General features: G+C 45.6%; 1 protein-coding gene across 3 annotated transcripts in view; it reads right to left on the bottom strand.

The window, feature by feature from the left end:
- Window positions 1–27,500, bottom strand: part of abhd12 (abhydrolase domain containing 12, lysophospholipase) — a 35,792-nt gene that overhangs the window by 7,049 nt on the left and 1,243 nt on the right. For all 3 annotated transcript variants that reach the window (XM_078160955.1, XM_078160953.1, XM_078160954.1), the window contains exons 2-8: window positions 27,152–27,317; window positions 9,325–9,446; window positions 6,289–6,394; window positions 3,758–3,877; window positions 2,988–3,018; window positions 928–973; window positions 713–845 (exon numbers count right to left, since the gene is read on the bottom strand). In XM_078160955.1, coding sequence (XP_078017081.1) covers window positions 713–845; window positions 928–973; window positions 2,988–3,018; window positions 3,758–3,877; window positions 6,289–6,394; window positions 9,325–9,446; window positions 27,152–27,315 — 722 coding nt within the window. In that variant the 5' untranslated portion in view covers window positions 27,316–27,317. The remainder of the gene's footprint in view (window positions 1–712; window positions 846–927; window positions 974–2,987; window positions 3,019–3,757; window positions 3,878–6,288; window positions 6,395–9,324; window positions 9,447–27,151; window positions 27,318–27,500) is intronic.

Below are 27,500 nucleotides of genomic sequence, written 5' to 3'. Positions count from 1 at the left end.
TGTTCATGTGTGTGTCCATGTGTTTATGTGTGTCTGTGTGTTCATGTGTGTGTTCATGTGTTCATGTGTGTGTTCATGTGTTCATGTGTGTGTTCATGTGTGTGTCCATGTGTGTGTTCATGTGTGGGTTCATGTGTGTGTTCATGTGTGTGTCCATGTGTTCATGTGTGTGTTCATGTGTTCATGTGTGTGTCCATGTGTTCATGTGTGTTTTCATGTGTGTGTTCATGTGTTCATGTGTGTGTTCATGTGTGGGTTCATGTGTTCATGTGTGTGTCCATGTGTTCATGTGTGTGTTCATGTGTTCATGTGTTCATGTGTGTTTTCATGTGTGTGTTCATGTGTTCATGTGTGTGTTCATGTGTTCATGTGTGTTCATGTGTGTGTCCATGTGTGTGTTCATGTGTTCATGTGTGGGTTCATGTGTTCATGTGTGTGTCCATGTGTTCATGTGTGTGTTCATGTGTTCATGTGTGTGTCCATGTGTTCATGTGTGTGTTCATGTGTGTGTTCATGTGTGTGTCCATGTGTTCATGTGTGTGTCCATGTGTTCATGTGTGTGTTCATGTGTGTGTTCATGTGTACATGTGTGTTCATGTGTGTGTGTGTGTTTCTGCTCGTGTGTGTGTGTGTGTTCATGTGTGTGTTTCTGTTTGTGTGTTTCTATGTGTTTCTGTGTGTGTGTGTGTGTGTGTGTGTGTGTGTTTGTTACCCCGTCCCCAGCGAGTGTCCCCAGATGTAAAGAGGTGTTTTGTTGTCCAGATGCTGTTTCAGCCAATCGTAGATGAAGAGAGCGTCTGATGTCATCCCCCCCTCTGAGGGCGATCCGTCTGAATCCCCCCACCCTAAACACACACACACACACATACATTAGATGAGTATAAAGGCTGCAGTTCGTTACCTGTGTGACCGAAGGAAGTTTCTCACCTCTGTAATCAAACGTGACGACGTGGTAACTTAACGAGCTGAGGACCTGAAGGAAGACAGAGAGGAGGGGCTGAGTCACATGACCTCTACAGGAAGAAGAACAGGAAGTACGGCAGGGAGAAGAGCAGGATTACAAACAGGAAGTACAACAGGAAGTACAACAGGATTACAAACAGGAAGTACAACAGGAAGTACAGCAGGATTACAAACAGGAAGTACAGCAGGAAGTACAACAGGATTACAAACAGGAAGTACAACAGGAAGTACAGCAGGATTACAAACAGGAAGTACAGCAGGAAGTACAGCAGGATTGCAAACAGTAGACTCGTTGGAGATGAACCAGGCCTGCGCAGATTCGATCACCGGCAATCGGCGCACAATGCATGCCGGTTAGTTTTGTGTCCGACTTCATCCTGACTTGCTCTGACGTATAGAAAAAGTGGACGGTGATAAAATGGCGAGAGCGAGGCGGCTGCAGTTTTTAGAGCCAGGCGCTGCAGTTGCTCTCCACTGACTGCACCGCCTGGCTCTCACCTGATCTAACAGCTGATTGGTTCAGATGTCGACTCAACAAGATGACGTTTAGATAAACTACTAATTTTTGTTGAATTTTAGAGATTAAGATTGTATTTGTCTGATCTGAAGGTTTATTCTGTGAACAGAAACATGTTGTGTGACTGATGATGAAGTTTAGTCGTCACAGACTGAATACATTCATCATAAACTATACAGAGTCTACTGTGTATTAACACTGGACGCTTTAATTATTGAAGTATTTAGCAGCACAGAGACTGGTGGTCAGTGGGATGTGAGGATTCTTAAACTAACATCTGCACAGATGTGAAGCCCTGACTGTATCTGACTGAGCCTTAATGAAAGCTGTTGTCTTGTATCAAATATGAAGCTTACAGTCAAACACAGTGTATTCAGTCTCTGTTGCCGTGGCGACAGGTCAAACTGATATGATGCTGATTTACAGCAGAGTTCATGAACCATGAACATAAACTACAGATCATCTGTAAAACATTTTAATAAATTCATTAAATTCAAAAAATTCGGACATCCAGACAGGATGTTAGTGTGACTGTGACTTCCTGTACGGACTGAAGGCTGCTGGAAACTGTCAGGAAACTGTCCGACTTCACCGCAGCTTTTTGTCACCGCCCCCGCTGTGGCCGCCTGCTCTCGTCTACTTTTCAGGTGAGGCGCAGTTAATCTCGAAAGAACCTAGTAAGTACAGCAGGAAGTATAGCAGGAAGTAGAGCAGGATTACAAACAGGAAGTAGAGCAGGAAGTAGAGCAGGATTACAAACAGGAAAAAGAGCAAGATGTTCAGCAGGATTACAAACAGGAAGTAAAGCAGGATTACAAACAGGAAGTACAGCAGGATGTAGAGCAGGATTACAAACAGGAAGTAGAACAGGAAGTAAAGCAGGATTACAAACAGGAAGTAGAGCAGGAAGTAAAGCAGGATTACAAACAGGAAGTAAAGCAGGATTACAAACAGGAAGTAGAGCAGGATTACAAACAGGAAGTAGAGCAGGAAGTAGAGCAGGATTACAAACAAAGCTATTCAAGAGAAGGCTGAGACACGGGGTCAAACATGGGGGGATTGCACATGCGCAGTAAAATCTGGTCTGCACTTCCTCAAAGGCTCAGTAGATGGCGTGAGACCGTGGAATAAGGGGGATGTGCATGCATGTCATTTTCACAGCTTATTACTGGACTGTCACTGGTGGCCTGCGTTGTGGGCGAGAATGACAGAGATGCAATTCCGACAACTTCAGGCAGCCGCCGTCCAAAAGTCCAAGCAGACCGCACCAAGCGCACTCCTTGATCGCCTGAGTGGATCCTGCGCTTTTTATCTAGCGCCCCTGCTGTCACCCTCCAGCATCGCAGCTCAAGTTACACTGCGCATGTGCAATCCCCCCATGTTTGACCCTGTGTCTCAGCCTTCTCTTGAATAGCCTTGATTACAAACAGGAAGCACAGCAGGAAGTTCAGCAGGATTACAAACACGAAGTAGAGCAGGAAGTAGAACAGGATGAAGATGAACTTACCTTGTAGAGCTGAACTCGGTGGTCTCCTCCTCTGCAGAGAAACACACACACACACACACACACACACACACACACACACACACACACCACACAGGAGGTCAAAGGTCAAACAATGACTGACAGAGTGTGTGTGTGTGTGTGTGTGGGTGTTAGAGCATTAACAGAAAAGCCGATTTGTCGTCGAGTCGGCGTCAGTGGCACAAGTCGACACCCCCCAGGAGGAGTCGACATGTCGTGTGTTTTTTCCCTCTCTCTCTCTCTCTCTCTCTCTGTGTGTGCTTGTGTACGGAATGCAATCACTGTCTCTGATTGTCTTACACTGATACTTAAGCAGAGCTGACTCCGCGAGGAATGTCCGCAGTCATTCGGGCTTTCATAGTCGAGCGCACTTCCGCGTTGTAGTTTCCTGTAAAAATGTCTGTGAAAAATCCCCGCGATGTGAAAAATACATGCCGAGCAGTCACTGGTGCGCGGAGCGGAGTCTGCGCAGTTGTAAAATCTGAACTTTGCGCGCACAGGGCTTGCGGACGTCCGCTTTGAATCCGCACGGACCTCTGCAGAGTCCATTCCGCATACGTTCCGCCCGAGTATGTTCAGGCCTTGACAGACACACATCACATGTGTGGAGATACTTCACTTTCCTCCGCCGTGTCAATGTGATGACGTCATCAAATGACTTGTCGACTCAACTTCGACTTTATTGACAGATAAGTCGACCTGAAAAAAAACAAAGTCGTTAATGCCCTAATGTGTGTATATGTGTATGTCACCTGGTCCCTGCGTTTCCATGGAGATAGAGGATGACGGAGTGGGAGGAGCTAAATGTGGAGTCGTACCAGTCGCCTTGTTTCCCCTGAGCTTCTCTCCACATTTGAGCAGGAACTGTGTGCCTAACAGACAAACAAACAAACAGGAAATGACCTCAGGTCAGACTGTGTCGTACCTCCTCATTAACTGACATCAGGCAATCAGTGAATAACACATGACATCATCAGTGACAGTGTTTGATGTTTATCTGCTGTGTCTCAGAATTAAAAGATGGACTCCAGACTGACGTTGTTCCCTCGTCCCCCTGAGCACACTATGGACACATCAGAGAACGCCGCCTGTTGTCTCCCTGATGATGTTTCATTATTAACAACTAATCTGTGATGTCAACATCAGGAGGAGAGCTGTTAATGCTAGATTTTAGCAGATAGTTTACATTAACTGTTAACAGGTTACAGCTGCTAGCTGTGAGCAGGTAGTTAATGTTAGCTATTATGAGGTAGTTAACGTTAGCCTGTAGCCTTAGACAGGTAGTTAAGAGAAATAAAGGACTGATGACTTTAAAACTGTTCAGTTATTTTTAATAATGAAGATTTTATTGTTTCCCTGAAACAACAGGGGAAATAAAGAACAACAAAAACGAAATAAACAACAACAACACAACAACATTAGTATCATCTGTCGGCCCAGAGTTTAGTGAGGATGTAAGACTTTAATAATCATACAGTTAATAACTGATATAAAGAATCAGGACGCTGAGGTCACTGCAGACGTTTAAACTCTCTGTGAGCTGCTGTTACCACACAGGTGCATTATGGGTAATCAGGGGCCTGTATCAGGAAGCAGGATTAATGTCTTAGCGAGGTAACTTCAGGGTTAACTCTGGGTTTTCGGTCTCACGAAGCCGGTTCAGTTCTTATCGGGGTAGATCACCATGGTAACTTACTCTGAACGGCTATCCTGCTCCGGAGCAGGGTAAGTTCAGGGTTGAATCTGATCCTATAAAAAGCACCACCCACTGGCCAATCAGCTGTTGATGGCTGACAGAAATGCAGCCCAGTCATGACGGGAAGTTTAATTCATTTGATTGATTTTGATTTGAAAGTTTATTTTGAACATTAAAAAAGAAAAGAAAGCAACAACAACAGACAATGAAAAGATTGTTCAAAAAGGAGTGGAAAGAAGTGGAACTTTCATCCCACCCCTTCATAAGAAAGAAACTGATCATTTGCAGACACTTAATAGCACCATTAATTAGTGCCAACATTTTGTTTTGTTGGAGGAAATGATCCCTGTTAAAGATAATGGGCCTAATTGACAGCTTTGCTGCTGGAAATGTGGAAAGTAGCCTATCATGTCTACACTTCATGGTGTTTGAGGGATTTTCCTTTTTGTTTTTTAAAGAGGGACACTAGCTATATTTTTGTGCAGCTGTTAATTTCTAACACAGCTCAATATCAGGATGATTTTATTCAGACTATCAATTTGGTATTGATATGATTTAATTGTGGCGTCAGCTTTAAGCTTTATTGTAGCATATATAACGTTATGACAAAGAAGACCAATTTATCAGACGCAATGATGTTAGACGATAATTGTAATACACGCAATTCATCTGCGCAGCATTGATTTCATGGGATTCAAGGGTGTGATCAGTGTCAGATGTACAGGTACAGGTACTGTAGCTACTTGAACCAGTGATGAGTCATTTAACCTACACATCATTTTATTTGCTGCCTTGTTTTGTCTTGATTTTTCCCTCTCTCCTCCTCTATTTCTTCTTTCCTCACCCGTTTCTTTTTCTTCTCTATTATGTGATTTCATTGATGTTTTGACAGGGGAATTTCTTTGATAAGCTTTTAGTGGCTTCTAACCTCTCCGACACTTTTCTTTTTTTTAATCTTGTAAATCTTATTTTTAACATTATGTGCAAATAAACTAATCTAAACTAAAGCTAAACATTATTCATCCCGTTATGTGTTGCCACTCATGTTTCCTCCTCCTGCAGCTGCCACGGTGTTGGCCTTTTCTCTAATGTTGCTTTTCTTCTCCTCATATTTTAGTAGAATTAATCTCTGATCCTCACGAGAAATACTTTTTTCCCCTCACATACGGCGCTCTGTGAGGACGCTCAGTGACGCTGCGCTTCTCTCATGATTGTGATTGGTCCGCTGCGTGCGCGTTCATGGCTCTTGATAAAGCAACCCTGGGTTGAGTTACCGAGTTGATATCCAGCGTCGTGATACTGATTGTCCTGATTGCCATTGTTAGTCAACCCAGGATAGGTCTGGGTAACCCAGGAAAGGTTGATCTCGCTTCATGATACAGGCCCCAGGTCTGACTCAGCTCTGTGTGTTGTTATGCAGTCAGAAAAGTTTCTGCTGCATCAGACGACTCACCTGGAGTGTGTGTGTGTGTGTGTGTGTGTGTGTGTGTGTGTGGTGTATTAAATGTGTGTGTGTGTGTGTGTGTGTGTGTGTGTGTGGTGTATTAAATGTGTGTGTGTGTGTGTGTGTGTGTGTGTGTGTGTTACCAGACTCCGATCTTCAGGCCGCTCTCAGGCTCCAGGTAGAAGTTGTGTGTGTGGTTCAGCCCCTGGTCCAGAGGTCTCCTCAGGTCTATGAAATATGGCATCCTCACTGAGGGGGGGGGGGGGTCAGAGGTCACTGACAGGTCACATGACTTTCTGACTGACACACTCCTCTTACACCAGCCTGTCAATCACTCCTATATGTCCCCACCCACTTCCTGTCTGCTCAGACAGGTGTCAGGTTTCACTCAGAGCAGCAGGAACACGAGCCTGCTGACCTCTGACCTGCTGACTGACACACACAGAGGGCCCTATTTAGATGGTCTAAAACGCAAAGCGCTAGGTATGCGGCGCATGGACATGTCCCAGTCACTTGCTAGTTAGACAGCGCGTTTTCAGACTGTGTGCCATGGCAGACAGTCTGAAAGGGTTGGACTTACTCTGTGAATTAGTCATGGGTGTGTTTTGGGCGTATCATTCAATAAGCCAATCAGAGTGTCACCTCTCATTCCCTTTAAAAGAGGCGCACGGCGGAGAGCTAGTTAGATGGCGGACCTACCAACTGGAAAGAGTGAGCATTTTACAGCTGAGGAGACGATAAATGTATCTCTATACCGACTGTCCCGTCACATCTGATGTCAGATCAAAGGGGATTGGCACGTTTGGCACACGTAATGGAAACCCAACCTGATTTGATTAACACAGCTGCAATCTAATGAGTTCACATCCCTCTCAGCCAACCACACACAGCCACAGCATCAGATAGGGAGTATATATTCAGCATCTGTCATCTTAGAAAAGTCAAAAGAAAAGAAACAGAGTGAGACTGCGAGAGAGAAAGAGAGAGCGCGGGCGCACGAGAGAAACGCTGTCAACAAATTGTAAATTATTCAATTTATTTTATTTAACCCGGGAGGTTAGAGAGCCCAGCTCCCTCTCCAGCATCCTGAACCCCCCGCCTGAAGGTGCAGGAATGGCTGGTCCCGTGGCTGCACCCGGGCCGTCTGGTCTGGCTGTGCGGCGGGCTGTGCGGCCACTGTGCATCCTCCTCCTCCTCCTCCTCCTCTTCCTCCTCCTGACAAGATGATCTTCAGTTTTACGTTCTAAAAGCTTTTTTTTTTTTTTTTTTTTACAAACGTTTAAATATCTTTGATTTTGTGATTTACATGCCAAAATGATCACAATTCAATTGGGAAAGACAAGTTCATTTTACAGGCTATGCATCATCAGCCTGTGCAGGTCTGCTCGCAGTTCCGTATATTCGGACACTGCAGCTTGGACCTCCCGGATTATGATGATCATTATTACTGCGATTAGATCATTATGATTAATGACTGACCATTAAGACGTGTTTCTGATAAATATTTTAATGTGCACAATAATAACCTTTCACACTGTAATCATATTTTTATTTGTTATCTTTTGCATGTGTGTGGCTGCTCCGTGTGTGTCTGAGCAGAGCATTGTGCACCCGCCTAGAGACGCATATTACGAACTTGTTTAACAGCGAAATACTGCGCCGTTGACTTTAGACCAGGTTTTTGTTGGTCACTGGCGCATTTCATTTTTACGTCATCTAACTAGCAATGCGCCATGACTGCGCCTGACCACTCCTCATTTTTAGACCAACACACCCAGAGAAGCGCAAGTTCATTTGCTAGTTAGATGACGGGGCGCAAGGTGTGAAAATGACAACTGCGCCTGCATCTAAATAGCAATGACACTTGTGACATGGATTATGCGCCCTCTGCCATCTGCTTTAGACCATCTAAATAGGGCCCAGAGTGTGCAGAGACGTGATGGTTAGACCAGTGTCAGACTGGACCAGTCTAACCAGCAGGTGTCTCACCTGAGTCAGTAGCTGCTCCTGAAGGGGACACATCGAGTCCCAACAGCAAAATACTGTCTGATGTCACGATGGCATCACGATGACATCATGTTATCACCTGAAGGTAAAGCTGCCTGACATGAAAAGCCCCTACTTCTGGAAAAAGTGAGTTCATCGCCTCACATCGGACCTTGGACGTAAACACACATGCATGCCTGCAAGAAGATTTTCGCTCGTTAGCCTTTTTGGCTAAATGAAGAGGTCAAAGATGTTTTGCTAATGTACAGCGTTGGCAGTGTTACTAATTCGAGGTATAATTATACACAGAATATTCAAATTACGTGTAGTGGTGGAGAATTTGCTTAAAGACGTCTTTGACATACATTTTTTGACCTAAGAAAAACTATTTGACACACCGGTAGCAAAGGGGGCTGCCATTGCTGTAACGTCATGCCACGTCCTCAGGTTGCTACACTTCCGCACGACATTCAGAGCGAAAAATTCCGCTCAGACCACGTGTTCAAAGCACTTTTCCCCTGAATTAATGGTCGAGACCTCGGAACCTCCGACCTTATGAATGCTGCATTAAAATATGTTTGTCTTGTTGTGTTATTGGGAGCCAGAATAGAAGGAGTCATGGCTCAAAACCAGCCGCCACTGCCCGTCAACAAAAACAAAGACAACTATGGTTAAATGTGATAAGACCAAAGGACTGGACGGAGGCCATCATCAAAAATGCTCACATGTGCAGCGCACACTTCATATCAGGTTAGGGAAAAAGTATTTCCTGTTGTAGGGATGAATAAGGTTATGTGTATTAAGGGTTATCATGTCCACCTCATCAGAAACTGGGGAGGGATTAAGAGGAAGATTGGATTTCTCTGCAACGCTAACTTTTTAGCACATTAGCTAACGTTAGCTTCCATAGCAAAACAAATATTGGATTTCCCCATAACGCTAACTTTTTAGCACATTAGCTAACGTTAGCTTCCATAGCAAAACAAACAAGTGTGGTCCTCCTTTGTAAGATTGGCTTCCTGTGACATCATCCATCCACTGAGTGAGAGCATACGGGTCGGCCAGTCTGGTCCCGTTGGTCAGTGTTTACTTATTCAAGTAACACTGGCGGTCCCGGAGAGTGAGTGACCTGACATGGTGCGTTGGTAAATTCAGTCTGACGCTATTGATTTATTTTAGTGTCAGAGACTCACCGAAGTTGAGGAAGACAAGTTTGGCCTGGATGGACGGACAGAGTTTGATGATGAAGGGGATGGAGACGTAGACGACCAGCAGCCACAACATGATCCTCTTCAGTTTTCCCACCAGACCCAACCTGAGGACACACACACACGTTACTGCTGGAGGACAAATCAAACACACATTTGTTACTGAACATACATCATTTGTCCTCTGAGACCCTGACACAGTCTCCACATCATCATCATCATCATCACCACAGACCATACAGACACTGAATAATTTATTTGAGGAATTTCAGTCAGGATTTAGAGTGCATCATAGCACTGAGACAGCTCTAGTTAAAATTACAAATGACCTTCTGATTGCTTCAGACAAAGGACTCGTCTCTGTACTTGTTTTATTAGATCTTAGTGCGGCGTTTGACACAATTGACCATCAAATTCTGCTGCAGAGACTGGATCACTTAATTGACCTAAAAGGTTCTGCACTAAGCTGGTTTAAATCTTATTTATCTGATCGTTTTCAGTTTGCTGACGTTCATAATGAATCATCCTTACGTACCAAAGTTTGTTTTGGAGTTCCGCAAGGTTCTGTGCTCAGACCAATCCTATTTACTCTATATATGCTTCCTTTAGGTAACATCATTAGAAATCACTCTATAAATTTCCATTGTTATGCGGATGATACTCAGTTGTATTTATTGATGAAGCCAGAAGAAAGTAATCAATTAACTAAACTCCATAACTGCCTTAAAGACATAAAAACCTGGATGAGCGGGACATCGGTGGCTTAGTGGATAGTGCCGGCGCCCCATGTACAGAGGCAATGCCTCGACGCAGTGGTCGCAGGTTCAAGTCTAACTTGCAACCATTTACTGCATGTCACCCCCTGCTCTCTCTCTCACCCCATTTCACTCTGTCCTATACATTAAAGGCAAAAAAGCCCAAAAAAATAATCTTTAAAAAAAACAAAACAAAAAAAAAAACCTGGATGAGCACCAATTTCCTGATGTTAAATTCAGACAAAACTGAAGTTATTGTTCTTGGCCCCAAACAACTCAGAGACTCTTTATCTGATGACATAGTTTCTCTAGATGGCATTGCTCTGGCCTCTAGCACTACCGTAAGAAACCTCGGAGTAATATTTGATCAAGATTTGTCTTTTAATTCTCATTTAAAACAAACCTCACGGACTGCATTTTTTCATCTGCGTAATATTGTGAAAATTAGGCCTATCCTGACCCGAAAAGATGCAGAAAAATTGGTCCACGCTTTTGTTACCTCAAGGCTGGATTACTGTAACTCTCTATTATCAGGTAGCTCTAGTAAGTCCTTAAAAAGTCTCCAGCTAATTCAGAATGCAGCAGCACGTGTACTAACAGGAACTAAGAAACAAGATCATATTTCTCCTGTTTTAGCTTCTCTGCACTGGCTCCCTGTAAAATCCAGAATTGAATTTAAAATCCTACTGTTAACTTATAAAGCTCTAAATGGTCAAGCTCCGTCATATCTTAGAGAGCTCATAGTGCCATATTATCCCACCAGAACACTGCGCTCTGAGAACGCAGGGTTACTCGTGGTCCCTAAAGTCTCCAAAAGCAGATCAGGAGCCAGAGCCTTCAGCTATCAGGCTCCTCTCCTGTGGAATCATCTTCCTGTTACGGTCCGGGAGGCAGACACCGTCTCCACATTTAAGACTAGACTTAAGACTTTCCTCTTTGATAAAGCTTATAGTTAGGGCTGGCTCAGGCTTGCCCTGTACCAGCCCCTAGTTAGGCTGACTTAGGCCTAGTCTGCCGGAGGACCCCCTATAATACACCGGGCACCTTCTCTCCTTCTCTCTCTCTCTCATATGTCCTGTTACTACATCTTGCTAACTCAGCCGTACTGCATGTCACTAACTCGGCCGTACTGCATCTTGCTAACTCGGCCATTCTGGATGTCACTAACTCGGCTTCTTCTCCGGAGCCTTTGTGCTCCACTGTCTCTCAGATTAACTCATATCACAGCGGTGCCTGGACAGCGTGACGTGTGTGGTTGTGCTGCTGCCGTGGTCCTGCCAGATGCCTCCTGCTGCTGCTGCCATCATTAGTCATTAGTCATACTTCTACTGTTATTATACACATATGACTATTGTCACACATGTATACTGTCAGATATTAATATATACTTTCAACATATTGTACCACAGTAGCCAAAACTATAACTATAATATTATTACTTTAATTAATGCTGTTGTAAGCTACTGTCATTACCGTCTGTCCTGATCCCTCCTCAGTTGCTCTTCCTGAGCTTTCTACTGTGTTTTCCCCCGTTAAAGTGTTTTTGGGGAGCAGACACGTCATCATCTCTGATCTGTCTCAGTGTGTGTGTGTGGAGGATCTGTTTGAAGCATGAACGAGACATGTGAGCATGTCGGTATGTCTGTAATGTGATCACTGAGCTGTCACATGATCAGCTACTCTTTAATTATTCACTGAGGCTCAGACACACACACACACACACACACACACATACACACACACACATTCTGCTGCTGCATCCAGACTCTGTTTATACACCTGCAGCTCCACACCGCCCGACTCACACACACCTGACAATAACTAACATCCATATATCCACTTGTTTCCCTCCTGATGTCACTGATCATCATCATCATCATCATCATCATCATCATCAGGTCTCTGCTGTAGTGAGTTAACATGATATCATACACACAGACTGTTATCATCACAGAGACATGACACACTGTTCACTGTAACATGAGCTGACAGTCAGTCCCCCTTCACCATAGCACCCCATTGTCATCCATAACCCAACAGCTGAAACAGTGGACAGTTTTAAACACGTCATTAGACAACACACTCAGCTTTGATCAGCACATCATGGACATTCAGAAAAGAAGCCACCCATCATCCGCAAACTCAAAGGTCTTTATGTTGCTCCACATCTACTGCTGCTACTGTACCAGAGCATCACCTGCTTGTTCAACATAGTCTCTGTCAAGAACCGGACCAAGGTTTCCAGAGTAACCAACACTGCTGCACCAGTAACAGGTCTCCCCACACCCAACCTCACTGAACTCAACAACAGGGCCATTACACACATTTCAGCTGCAACAGAACAGGACTCCACACACACTCCACAACTGTGTTAAAGAAGAGACAACATGGCTAACTCTAAACGTTCAGTTCAAAGCTGGTATCAGTCCGTACTGATGACCTGCTGATATTATCCTACATTTCTACTTAAACTATGATGTCTGCATGTTGGACAGAAGGGACTGATGGGACTCTGATATCTGTCCTCTGTCTCTGGGTCTGACGGAGACAACGGATATTAAAATGTGTTCACAGTGTCCGTCCACTGACAGTGTTTGTTTCTGTCACTGAGTTCAGACTGTTATTCTGCGTGTGTGACAGAGACAGAGACAGAGCTTTACATGTCTCCACAGTGACGACAGTCACAGCCAGAGACATTATGTTTCCAGGGTGTCCACCTATACGTCTGTCCAACCCTTATGACCGCGATATCTCAAGAACACCGTGACTGAATTTCTTTAAATTTGGCACAAATGTCCACCTGAACTGAAGAATAAACTGTTTATAATTTAGTGGTCAAAGGTCAGAGGTCAGTGTGACCTCACATACATATTTTTGGTTGTACACATCAGTGAGTTCATGAGGTCACAGCTGTTCTTTCAATCAATCAATCAATCAATTTTATTTATAAAGCCCAATATCACAAATCACAATTTGCCTCACAGGGCTTTACAGCATACGACATCCCTCTGTCCTTATGACCCTCACAGCTGATCAGGAAAAACTCCCCAAAAAACCCTTTAACGGGGAAAAAACGGTAGAAACCTCAGGAAGAGCAACTGAGGAGGGATCCCTCTTCCAGGACGGACAGACGTGCAATAGATGTCGTACAGAACAGATCAGCATAATAAATTAACAGTAATCCGCATGACACAATGAGACAGAGAGAGAGAGAGAGAGACAGAGAGAGAGAGAGAGATGCAGGACAGACGGTAATGACAGTAGCTTACAACAACATTATTGAAAGTAATAATATTATAGTTATAGTTCTGGCTACTGTGGTACAATATGTTGAAAGTATGTATTAATATCTGGCAGTATACATGTGTGACAATAATCATATGTGTATAATAACAGTAGAAGTATGACTAATGACTAATGATGGCAGCAGCAGCAGGAGGCATCTGGCAGGACCACGGCAGCAGCACAACCACACACGTCACGCTGTCCAGGCACCGCTGTGATATGAGTTAATCTGAGAGACAGTGGAGCACAAAGGCTCCGGAGAAGAAGCCGAGTTAGTGACATCCAGAATGGCCGAGTTAGCAAGATGCAGTAATAGGATACGAGAGAGAGAGAGAGAGAGAGAGAGAGAGAGAGAGAGAGAGGGAGAGAGAGGGAGAGAAGGTGCCCGGTGTATTATAGGGGGGTCCTCCGGCAGACTAGGCCTAAGTCAGCCTAACTAGGGGCTGGTACAGGGCAAGCCTGAGCCAGCCCTAACTATAAGCTTTATCAAAGAGGAAAGTCTTAAGTCTAGTCTTAAATGTGGAGACGGTGTCTGCCTCCCGGACAGTAACTTTTCCTTGTTCACGATGACATCATCAGAAAACTGTTTCTGCTGTGACCTGCATGTGTGTCAAACAGAAAGTGTGACAAACAAACAAACACGTCACCTTGACGGTCAGGATACAAACACCAGCAGATTCTCTGTGATACACACAGTGTAAATTTGTGAAGAATTAGTTTTCCGCTCAGATTATTGACTTTATAATCTCACACAGAATATGAGATTATTTTACTCTTTAATATTTTAATTTAATATTTGAATCTTTAATATTTGAATCTTTAATCTAATTTAAAAATTTTGTTTTAGAATATTTCTCCAGCTCTGTATTCTGCCGTTTCCCCTGCAGTGACCCAGATACAACATCATAAACATTTTGTTTATTTAAAAGAAATGAACTAAAGATAATTACTGATGCTTTAGATTTTTTCTGTTGTTTATGTTTTTGTTTGTTGTATTTTGTCAAATTTATGTTCGTTGTTTTTATTATAACAATATTTAGTTCTTCTGAAGTTGAGCAGATATCTGCTGTGTAACCCCCACGGCTTCTCAGCCTCTCCTGACACTTTTATATTTTAAATTATATGGACTTTATTCAGTGTTTTGGTTTGTTTGTTTGTTTGTTTGTGTGTGTGTGTAATATGCATAAACTCCTCCTCATCAGTTTGACAGTGAGATGAAGAACGTCCTGAACTGACACAGATGCTGTGTTGTAACTGATGAGTTTACCTCTGGTCACTGAACGTCAGCTGACAGGAAGTTTAAGCATCAGCTACACACACACACACACACACACACACACACACACACACTGCCCTCTCAGCTCAGCAGCAGTTGGCAGAGAGCCTGCTGTATTATTAGCTGGTGTCACACTGAGTACTGCAGCCTGAAGGTCACAGAGAGGTCAAGCCTCCGCAGAGAGGAGGAGGAGGAGGAAGAGGAGGAATGATGATTTTTTTTTTTCAGATGTTAAAACAATGTAAAGTATATTGTTGGATATATCTATATATATCTATATATATATCTATATATATATATATATATATATATACAGTACAGGCCAAAAGTTTGGACACACCTTCTCATTCAATGCGTTTTCTTTATTTTCATGACTATTTACATTGTAGATTCTCACTGAAGGCATCAAAACTATGAATGAACACATGTGGAGTTATGTACTTAACAAAAAAAGGTGAAATAACTGAAAACATGTTTTATATTCTAGTTTCTTCAAAATAGCCACCCTTTGCTCTGATTACTGCTTTGCACACTCTTGGCATTCTCTCCATGAGCTTCAAGAGGTAGTCATCTGAAATGGTTTCCACTTCACAGGTGTGCCTTATCAGGGTTAATTAGTGGAATTTCTTGCTTTATCAATGGGGTTGGGACCATCAGTTGTGTTGTGCAGAAGTCAGGTTAATACACAGCCGACAGCCCTATTGGACAACTGTTAAAATTCATATTATGGCAAGAACCAATCAGCTAACTAAAGAAAAACCAGTGGCCATCATTACTTTAAGAAATGAAGGTCAGTCAGTCCGGAAAATTGCAAAAACTTTAAATGTGTCCCCAAGTGGAGTCGCAAAAACCATCAAGCGCTACAACCAAACTGGCACACATGAGGACCGACCCAGGAAAAGAAGACCAAGAGTCACCTCTGCTTCTGAGGATAAGTTCATCCGAGTCACCAGCCTCAGAAATTGCAAGTTAACAGCAGCTCAGATCAGAGACCATATGAATGCCACACAGAGTTCTAGCAGCAGACCCATCTCTAGAACAACTGTTAAGAGGAGACTGCGCCAATCAGGCCTTCATGGTCAAATAGCTGCTAGGAAACCACTGCTAAGGAGAGGCAACAAGCAGAAGAGATTTGTTTGGGCCAAGAAACACAAGGAATGGACATTAGACCAGTGGAAATCTGTGCTTTGGTCTGATGAGTCCAAATTTGAGATCTTTGGTTCCAACCGCCGTGTCTTTGTGAGACGCAGAAAAGGTGAACGGATGGATTCCACATGCCTGGTTCCCACTGTGAAGCATGGAGGAGGAGGTGTGATGGTGTGGGGGTGTTTTGCTGGTGACACTGTTGGGGATTTATTCAAAATTGAAGGCACACTGAACCAGCATGGCTACCACAGCATCCTGCAGCGACATGCCATCCCATCCGGTTTGCGTTTAGTTGGACCATCATTTATTTTTCAACAGGACAATGACCCCAAACACACCTCCAGGCTGTGTAAGGGCTATTTGACCAAGAAGGAGAGTGATGGAGTGCTGCGGCAGATGACCTGGCCTCCACAGTCACCGGACCTGAACCCAATCGAGATGGTTTGGGGTGAGCTGGACCGCAGAGTGAAGGCAAAGGGGCCAACAAGTGCTAAACACCTCTGGGAACTCCTTCAAGACTGTTGGAAAACCATTTCAGGTGACTACCTCTTGAAGCTCATGGAGAGAATGCCAAGAGTGTGCAAAGCAGTAATCAGAGCAAAGGGTGGCTATTTTGAAGAAACCAGAATATAAAACATGTTTTCAGTTATTTCACCTTTTTTTGTTAAGTACATAACTCCACATGTGTTCATTCATAGTTTTGATGCCTTCAGTGAGAATCTACAATGTAAATAGTCATGAAAATAAAGAAAACGCATTGAATGAGAAGGTGTGTCCAAACTTTTGGCCTGTACTGTATATATATCTCGTACTCGTCGTCCTCCACTTATCCGGGTCCTGGTCGCGGGGGCAGCAGCCTCAGCAGAAAAGCCCAGACAGTCCTCTCCCCAGCCACTTCCGTCAGCTCTTCTGCGGGAACCCCGAGGCGTTCCCAGGCCAGCCGGGCGATGTAATCCCTCCAGCGTGTCCTGGGGCAGCCCCGAGGTCTCTTCCCAGTTGGACATGCCCGAAACACCTCCCAAGGGAGGTGTCCGGAAGGCATCCTTACCAGATGCCCGAACCACCTCAACTGGCTCCTCTCAAGGAGGAGCAGCGGCTCTACTCCGAGTCCCTCCCGGATGTCCGAGCTCCTCACCCTATCCCTAAGGCTGAGCCCAGCCACCCTGCGGAGGAAACTCATTTTGGCTGCTTGTACTCGCGATCTCGTTCTTTCGGTCACTACCCAGAGCTCGTGACCATAGGTGAGGGTTGGAACGTAGATTGACCGGTAAATCAAGAGCCTAGCTTTCTGGCTAAGCTCCCTCTTCACCACAATGGACCAGTTAAGTGTCCGCATCACTGCTGACGCCGCCCCAATCCGCCTGTCAATCTCCCGCTCCATCCTACCCTCACTCGTGAACAAGATCCCGAGATACTTAAACTCCTCCACCTGAGGCAGGACCTCCCCCCCCGACCTGGAGTGGGCAATCCACCCTTTTCCGGCTGAGGACCATGGCCTCAGACTTGGAGGTGCTGATTCTCATCCCAGCCGCTTCACACTCGGCTGCGAACCGTCCCAGTGAGAACTGGAGGTCACTGTTCGATGGAGCTAGGAGGACCACGTCATCCGCAAATAGCAGGGACGAGATCCTCCCGTCACCAAACCTGACACCCTCCACCACTCGGCTGCGGCTAGAAATTCTGTCCATGAAAGTTATGAACAGAACTGGTGACAAAGGGCAGCCCTGGCGGAGTCCAACCCTCACCGGGAACAGGTCCGACTTACTGCCAGCCACGCGAACCAGACTCGTGCTCCTTCGGTACAGAGACTGGATGGCCCTTAGCAAAGGGCCACCAACCCCATACTCCTGGAGCACCCCCCACAGGATGCCCCTGGGGACACAGTCATAAGCCTTCTCCAAATCCACAAAACACATGTGGACTGGTTGGGCGAACTCCCATGCCCCCTCCAGCACCCTGGCAAGGGTAAAGAGCTGGTCCACGGTTCCGCGTCCGGGACGAAAACCGCATTGCTCCTCCTCAATCTGAAGTTCAACTATCGACCGGACCCTCTTCTCCAGCACCCTGGCATAGATCTTACCGGGTAGGCTGAGGAGTGTGATCCCCCTGTAGTTGGAACACACCCTCTGGTCCCCTTTCTTGAAGATGGGGACCACCACCCCGGTCTGCCATTCCAGAGGCACTGCCCCCAATGTCCACGCAATGTCGCAGAGGCGTGTCAGCCAGGACAGCCCTACAACATCCAGAGCCTTGAGATATCCAGGGCGAATCTCGTCCACCCCCGGGGCTCCGCCGGCGCGTAGTTCCTTCACTACCTCGGCGACTTTTGCCCCCGAAATTGGACGACCCGCCCCCGAGACCCCTGGCTCTGTTTCCTCACTGGAATACGTGTTGGTGGGATTGAGAAGCTCCTCAAAGTATTCCTTCCACCGCCTGACAATGTCCCCAGTTGACGTCAGCAGCTCCCCACCCCCACTGTAAACAGTGTGAGCAAGTTGCCACCTTCCCCCCCGAGGCGCCGGACGGTTTGCCAGAACCTCTTTGGAGCTGATCAATAGTCTTTCTCCATGGCCTCACCGAACTCCTCCCACGCCCGAGTTTTTGCCTCCGCGACTGCCGCCGCTGCCCTCCGCTTGGCCCACTGGTACCCGTCAGCTGCTTCTGGAGACCCACAGACCAACCATGCCCTGTAGGCCTCCTTCTTCAGCCTGACGGCCCCAGCGGCCTTGCGGCCACAGCTCGCAACAGCCGCCTCGACAATGGCAGAGTGGAACAAGGCCCATTCGGACTCAATGTCCCCCTCCGCCCTCGGGACGCGGTCAAAGCTCTCCCGGAGGTGGGAGTTGAAGATCATCTTGACAGGTTCTTCCGCCAGGCGTTCCCAGCAGACCCTCACTGCTCATTTGGGCCTGCCAGGACTGCGCAGCGTCCTCCCCTGCCACCTGATCCAACTCACCACCAGGTGGTGATCAGTTGACAGCTCTGCTCCTCTCTTCACCCGAGTGTCCAGAACATATGGTCGCAGGTCAAATGATATGACTACAAAGTCAATCATTGACCTGCGACCTAGGCTGTCCTGGTGCCACGTGCACCGATGGACATCCTTATGCTTGAACATGGTGTTAGTTATGGCCAAACTGCAACCCGCACAGAAGTCCAATAACGGAACACCACTCGGGTTCAGATCGGGCAGGCCGTTCCTCCCAATCACGCCCCTCCAGGTCCTGCTGTCATTGCCCACGTGAGCGTTGAAGTCCCCCAGCAGAACAATGGAGTCCCCGGTCGGGGCACTGTCCAGCACCCATCCCAGGGCCTCCAAAAAGGGAGGGTACTCTGAGCTGCTGTTCGGCGCATAAGCGCAGACAACAGTCAGGACCCGTTCCCTGACCCGAAGGCGCAGGGATGCAACCCTTTCGTCCACTGGGGTGAACCCCAACGTACAGGCAGAGAGTCTGGGGGCTATCAGAAAGCCCACCCCGGCCCTCCGCCTCTCACCCGGAGCAACTCCAGCAAAGGAGAGAGTCCAACCCCTCTCAAGGACTTGGGTTCCAGAGCCGGAACTATGTGTCGAGGTGAGGTCGACTATATCTAGCCGGTAGCGCTCAACCTCTTCCACAAGCTCCGGCTCCTTCCCCGCCAGAGAGGTGACATTCCATGTCCCAAGAGCCAACTTCTGTAGCCGAGGATCGGACCGCCAAGGCCCCCGCCTTGGTCTGCTGCCCGATCCACACTGCACCGAACCCTTCTGGATCCCTCTGCGGGTGGTGGGCCTGCAGGGGGACAAGCCCATGTAGCCGGTTTGGGCTGGGCCCGGCCGGACACCAGGGGCGAAGGCCCGGCCACCAGACGCTCGCCCACGGGCCCCAGCCCCAGGCCTGGCTCCAGGGCGGGGCCCCGGTAACCCTCCGGGCTGGGTACGCCAACTCTTGCTGTTTTCCATCATGAAAGATCTTTTGAATATACATACATACATATATATATATATATATATATATATATATATATATATATATATATATATATATATATATATAGTCACATATATAAATATACTCTGAGTATAAAACCACCATGTCTGTGACAGACCCCAGTCATGGATCAGGAGGACCTCTGTGATCTTAAAGGACCATCATGGACACAGAGGACACACTGGTTCTTGTTACTGTATGTTGAAGTGTTCTGTGGCACCAGATTTCCTTCAGGATAAATAGTTATATTCACTGTATATTCACATGTACTGAATGTGTCAACATGAACACGTGTGCTGTTCCACAGACTATTACATCCAAGAAACACCTGACTGAACATGACCCACGCATCAGGTGAGAGCAGACACCTGAGAACATTCTCTGACCTGAGGACGGTCACATGACTCACACTGACCTGAGGACGGTCACATGACTCACACTGACCTGCAGAGTCTCAGTCAGGTGTCAAACACACAGCACTCATACTGTAGCAGGTGAGAGGACACAGGAGACAAACACTGAGGTGACATTTCAACACAGCTACAGATTGCCACTGTATTGCTGGTCAGTGAATGCTCTGCTCTGTTGATGTCCTCAGAGCTGTTGAGATGCTGACTCGTTCCAACAGAGACAAACTTCTTCTTTCACTCTTCACTCTTCCTGGCAGGAGTCAGACCCGTGACCTGAACTTTACAGCCACATCAGCAGCGAGGTCACTTCCTGTCTGGGCTCTGACACGAGCTGCTGAACTCTGTCTCCCTCCAACAACGTGTCACTTCCTGTCAGTTATTTCTTCACATGACCTCACCTCTGTGTCAAAGAGCCGCACACTAAAGGGACATTCTACTGTGTTATACTACAGACAGTGTGTCTGGGTGAGGGTTAAGGTTAGTCCTGCACCGGGTCGGGTAACCTGCAAAAAAATGTGTAACGGGTATATATAAATACATATATATTCATTCTCAAGTATGGGCAGGGGTAAAAATAAAATAAATGAGCTCCAGGCGGGCAGCGGGTGAGAACAAAAATCTATTTAAAAGTAAAAGTAAAAAGATGTACAGGATATTTTATTTTGAAAGTCAATCACACAAGTGAAACTGTTGACCCTGTCGTCACATTGGTCACCCACTGGGTATGTGGAGAATGGTACTGAAATGTCCCAAATATATTAAAATGTTACAAAAGATGGTGATAAAATGTTCAAACAACATTATTAAAGAGTTTGAAAAAATCCTAACAATATGTCCGAAACATGGTAATAAAATGTTTGCAAATTAATAATAAAGTGTCCCACAAATATTATGAACATTTCTGGAGAAAAAAAAATTAAATTAAAAAGTTAATAAAATTTCAGAAAATAAGTTCATAAAAATCCAAAACATATTAAAAAAATGTCATAAAAATGTTACTAAAATGTTTGAAAAATATAATTTAAATCTTTTAAAAAAGAAAAGAAAAAGGTTTCAGGAGGAGCATGCTGAAATGTTTCCTAACCTGGCAGTGACTGAATGTTTTCACCATCCAGTGAAAGAGACGTCCAATTGAAGAACGGAGAACCAGCTTCATGTGAGGGATTGGAGCCTGGGGGGGTTGATCACGGGTGGAGGGTCACAGGACTTTTATTAACGGGTGCGGCTTTGACTTAAACATAATGACGGGGAACAACTCGCTTCTGGTTCTGAGCTTTATGGGTACAGGTGGGGGAAGGTTTTCAGAAACTGACCCATGCAGGACTCTGGTCCACATCAGCTCAGCAGACAGTGATGAGTGCTGGATGGAGTTGTGTTACAGTTAGGGCTGTAACGGTACATGTATTTGTGTCAAACCGTTCGATACACGACTTTAGGTTCGGCACGACCCTGTACCGAATTATTGGGCGCAGGATATTATTTTATTTTGTTTTATTTTAATTCCGTTTTTGCGAGCCGAACCATTTAAAATATCTAGTTCCCTGACGGACATAATTGAGTGACGGACCGAGTCCGACCGCAAATCTCCGCTTTCACTTTGTGCAGCGCATTCTCGCATTTTGACAACATGGCAAGTGAGCCTGATGAACCTGAAGACCCACCCGCAAACCTTAAGTCCTCCGTTTGGGAACACTTTGGTTTCAGGGTAAAATACGAAGATGGAAATAAACAAGTTGACAAGACAAAAGCAGTGTGGCGACACTGCAGAACAGCGGTCGGGTATGTACTTGGAAACACGTCTAACATTCTAACGCATCTAAAGCGACACCACCCGAGTTTGAACGTTAACCGACATGACTAGAAAAAGCAATCTGGTGCAAACTACGATATCGTCGTCATTTAAAAAGAAAGAGCATTTCCCTGACCATCGCGCTAAAGAAATAACAAACACCATTGGAGTTGAGTAAAATTGTTTAAGCTGCACTTTAGATATAAGCATGTTTTGTTTACTGCACTTTAACAAAGTGGGAAAGCTAAGTAAGTTCCTAGTAAAACTGAATCTGAGCAGGCTTTAAAGCTGACCAGCTGCACTATACTTTTTATTTTTATTAAGTAAAATTGTTTAAGCAGAAATTTATATTTATATTTTTCATTCAAAAAATGTGTTAAAAAAACAGCAGGATTTTATTTTTCACTTTTATATTTCTATTTTCATTCAAACAATGTGAAAAAGCAGGATTTTATATATATTTGTTTCATTCAAAAATTGTGTAAAAACAGTTAACTGCTGTGGTGGTATGTTTTAACAAGGTTACCAATAAGTAAAAGATATTTAATAGTTGTCTATTTTTTTTCATTACTGTACCAAAAAAAAAATGAACCGTGACTTGTGTACCGAGGTACGTACCGAACCGTGATTTTTGTGTACCGTTACACCCCTAGTTACAGTTAAACTGATGTTTACTGCGCTGGTAGAAAGCTAACGTTACCTGACCTGAAGCCCAGACATTAACACACACACACACACACACACACACTCCCTCCACCAATCAGATGCAGACGCAGAGGTGGGTCATGAAACTAACCATGTTTCAACAGTCACACTGAGCAGCACTGAAGTTATCGATATAAGAAATTAATGTCATGTAACGTCAGACGTGTTTTAGGATTTTATAAACAACAGTCAGACTAAAGATGGTGACTCATATTTTATAAAGAACTGTGCAGCTCCAGTCAGCAGTCATTGTCAGGGTGCAGTCACACCAGGACAGTCCAGGGGACTCGGTTCGATTGGGTGGGGAATGCCGAAATATTTCACACCTTCGTTTGCTTCGGTTCACTTTCACACTGCACTCAGCACTGAAAACGGAAATCCTTCCCCTTCAGCTGGCTTGGTCACCAAAAAAAACAATGGAGCAACACCAAATGTATGCAGTCTGCACCTCCTCACTACTCCTCGTCCGCCCATGAGGCGTTTTCCAACTTTTTTTACCTCTGCTTCGACCGGATCACACTGTTGGCTTTGTTTGTCTCTACCCAAAATGCACTGTGCTCTACGTCACTTCCTCCTTCCTCTCTCTGGTTCGTTTTCTCTCTCTGGTTCGCTTCCTCTCTCTGCTTCGCTTCCTCTCTTTGGTTTGCTGGATAGTCCGTTTGCATTTACCACTGTAAGCGAACCATACCAGAATTCACTTGCAAGTGGACCAAGGCCCCCAGTTTTTAAGCAGACCAGGGATCGCTTGTTTGGTCCGCACCAGAATTCGAATGAGCGTTCACACCACTCCAAACAAACCGAACTATCCGTGAAAGCAGACCAGGGTTCATTTAAAGCGGACCAGATAGTGCCAATGTGAAAGCGTCCTTTGACACCTCAGACCAGGACAGGTAGACCTGATCTGAGAGCAGTCACCTGAAGACAATCAGTCAGTGTACTGTCTCTTAAAGATCACATCAAGGACAGGAGGACAGGTGTCTCAGCAGGACCTTGAAAAACTGGTCCCTGCTTTTATCTTCAGGAGACTGGACCACTGTGACCGAGTCTTCATCAGCAGAACGCCGGTGCTCTGAGAAAGTTCGGAGGTCTGCACGCTGACTTCCTGTCTGTCCTGCTGGATTATGACCTTCTGTTCTTCTCAAAGAAGATGAACAGCAGCTGGTAGCAGTTAGCAGCTAGCAGCTAACCCAAAGAGGAAGAAGAAGGAGAGGAAGAGGAGTGATCCTGACATTGGATCAATAATCAATTAATCAATCAATCAGTAAACAGATCAGACGGAGATGTGATGGTGACACTGATCATAGAGCTCAGAGAACAGTCTGAGTCTGGAAGACTCAGTCCCCTGTCCCCTCAGGGTATCATCATGATGTGAGGGACATGTTGTTGGACATGTTGTTGCACAGAGCAATTCCAGGCGTCTGCTGGTGAGACATGTAGCTACATGTAGCTGCTGTATGAGGTCACTTCCTGTCAGGATCAATAAAGGATCTGTGTGTGTGTCAGTTTCAGGCTGACCTGAGATCAGATACATCTCCACACCTCAACGCATGAACTAATGTTCAGACTGTTGGAGCTCAGCAGAGACTTCCTGCCCTCAAACTGAGCTCTGCACTGTAAATTATTTACACTGAACAAAAATATAAACGCAACACTTTTGTTTTTGCTCCCATTTTTCATGAGCTGAACTCAAAGATCTAAAGCATTTTCTATAAACACAAAAGACCATTTCTCACAAATACTGTTCACAAATCTGTCTAAATCTGTGTTAGTGAGCACTTCTCCTTTGCCGAGATAATCCATCCCACCTCACAGGTGTGGCATATCAAGATGCTGTTTAGACAGCATGATTATTGCACAGGTGTGCCTTAGGCTGGCCACAATAAAAGGCCACTCTGAAATGTTCAGTTTTATCACACAGCACAATGCCACAGATGTCGCAAGTTTTGAGGGAGCGTGCAATTGGCATGCTGACTGCAGGAATGTCCACCAGAGCTGTTACCCGTGAATTGAATGTTCATTTCTCTACTATAAGCCGTCTCCAAAGGCGTTTCAGACAATTTGGCAGTACATCCAACCGGCCTCACAACCGCAGACCACGTGTAACCACACCAGCCCAGGACCTCCACATCCAGCATGTTCACCTCCAAGATCGTCTGAGACCAGTCACCCGGACAGCTGCTGCAACAATCAGTTTGCATAACCAAAGAATTTCTGCACAAACTGTCAGAAACCGTCTCAGGGAGGCTCATCTGCATGCTCGTCGTCCTCATCGGGGTCTCGACCTGACTGCAGTTCGTCATTGTAACCAACTTGAGTGGGCAAATGCTCACATTCGATGGCGTCTGGCACGTTGGAGAGGTGTTCTCTTCACGGATGAATCCTGGTTTTCACTGTTCAGGGCAGATGGCAGACAGCGTGTGTGGCGTTGTGTGGGTGAGCGGTTTGCTGATGTCAACGTTGTGGATCGAATGGCCCATGGTGGCGGTGGGGTTATGGTATGGGCAGGCGTATGTTATGGACAACGAACACAGGTGCATTTTATTGATGGCATTTTGAATGCACAGAGATACCGTGACGAGATCCTGAGGCCCATTGTTGTGCCATTCATCCACGACCATCATCTCATGTTGCAGCATGATAATGCACGGCCCCATGTTGCAAGGATCTGTACACAATTCCTGGAAGCTGAAAACATCCCAGTTCTTGCATGGCCAGCATACTCACCGGACATGTCACCCATTGAGCATGTTTGGGATGCTCTGGATCGGCGTATACGACAGCGTGTTCCAGTTCCTGCCAATATCCAGCAACTTCGCACAGCCATTGAAGAGAAGTGGACCAACATTCCACAGGCCACAATCAACAACCTGATCAACTCTATGTGAAGGAGATGTGTTGCACTGCGTGAGGCAAATGGTGGTCACACCAGATACTGACTGGTTTTCTGACCCCCCCAGACCCCCCCAGTAAAGCAAAACTGCACATTTTAAAGTGGCCTTTTATTGTGGCCAGCCTAAGGCACACTTGTGCAATATTCATGCTGTCTAATCAGCATCTTGATATGCCACACCTGTGAGGTGGGATGGATTATCTCGGCAAAGGAGAAGTGCTCACTAACACAGATTTAGACAGATCTGTGAACAATATTTGTGAGAAATGGTCTTTTGTATATGTAGAAAATGTTTTAGATCTTTGAGTTCAGCTCATGAAAAATGGGAGCAAAAACAAAAGTGTTGCGTTTATATTTTTGTTCAGTGTAATTACCCTCTGACTGTGTTGGGGTTAACGTCAGTGTGTCACAACAGAGTCCGTCTTTCCTGCTCTCGGACACGACGCCCACCTGAAGCTGGTTTCTGTTGTGAATCCATTCAGACAGGATCCAGTCTGACCAGCTCACCGGTCTCTCTGAAACCAGTCACACCAGTTTACACACTATAGCTGGGATATTAAGCTCTTCTGTCAGTAGAGAAAGATTAGAATTATAACTAATAATAATATTAATCACATCAGCGTTTGATGTGATTTTTAGTTTCCGGATAGATTTTTATTTCAGAACGATTTTTTTATTTTCATGGTCATTAATTATTTCATTTTATCTTTTCACATTTTGAATTCTTTTTTTTTCTTTGTTCATATTTTTATTTTGTAATTCCTTATTTATTTTTATATCACTTTATTTTTGCTCCTTGTCAGTTCTATTTTCACCATATTCTAAGAACTATTTAAGCACATTAACACTTTCATAATTCATGTTTTGATAATTAATATTTTGACATGTATGTTCTGTAAATACTGTAACATAACATCAGCTCAGTGAGAAAAACACTTTCATGTTAGAGTTTGAATGAGCTCAGCGTCTAAATTCAAACTATTTAGATTTATTTAAATCATTTTTACTTTCTTTGGTTTGTTTTTATGATCATTTCTAACTTATGTAAAGTCTCTGGAGAGAAATCATGAACCTGTCTGTCTTATTGTCTCCACCATGTTGTTCTTCTTTAATAGACAGACAGTCCAGGCAGTCACACACCTGTCCCTGTGTCTCTGTTCCTGTGTCCCTGTGTCTCTGTTCCTGTGTCCCTATGTCCCTGTGTCTCTGTCCCTGTGTCTCTGTCTCTCTCTCTGTCTCTATGTCCCCGACCCTATGTCCCTATGTCTCGTTTTCTGTCTCTATCTCTTTGTCCCTGTGTATGTCCCTGTCCCTGTGTCTCTGTCCCTGTGTCCCTATGTCCCTGTGTCTCTGTTCCTGTGTCCCTGTGTCTCTGTTCCTGTGTCCCTGTGTCTCTGTCCCTGTGTCCCTATGTCTCTGTCCCTCTGTCCCTGTGTCCCTATGTCCCTGTGTCCCTGTCTCTCTCTCTGTCTCTATGTCCCCGACCCTATGTCCCTATGTCTCGTTTTCTGTCTCTATCTCTTTGTCCCTGTGTATGTCCCTGTCCCTGTGTCTCTGTGTCTCTGTCCCTGTCCCCCCCGGGTCTTACCTCCTGAAGGGCTTCCCCATGCCTCCGTCCTCTCCCAGGCCGTGCCGGCCTCCTGCCGCGGGCCCCGCTGCTCCCCCCCTGGCGGGACGCTGCTTCAGGTCCGGGTCTGTGTCCAGCAGAGTGCCGGTGGTCCCGCTGTCCTCTGAGTTGTTCCGCTTCCGCATCACTGGAGACGTTAAAGAGACACAAGCAGCGTTAACCGGAGGAACAGTGTCAGCGGGGAGGAGGCCGTCAGCTGGCCGGGGATGGAGCACTGAGAGCCGGTGAGGACGGAGCTGATCCCCACTGAGCCTCTGCAGAGAGCAGCTGATCAGCAGCCAATCACAGCGCGCACACAGCACCACGTGGT

The sequence above is a fragment of the Epinephelus lanceolatus genome, chromosome 17, assembly GCF_041903045.1.
Source record: "Epinephelus lanceolatus isolate andai-2023 chromosome 17, ASM4190304v1, whole genome shotgun sequence".
NCBI classification, from domain to species: domain Eukaryota; kingdom Metazoa; phylum Chordata; class Actinopteri; order Perciformes; family Serranidae; genus Epinephelus; species Epinephelus lanceolatus.
Note: the sequence above shows the minus strand (reverse complement) of the source record. Positions and strands in the feature narration are given on the sequence as shown.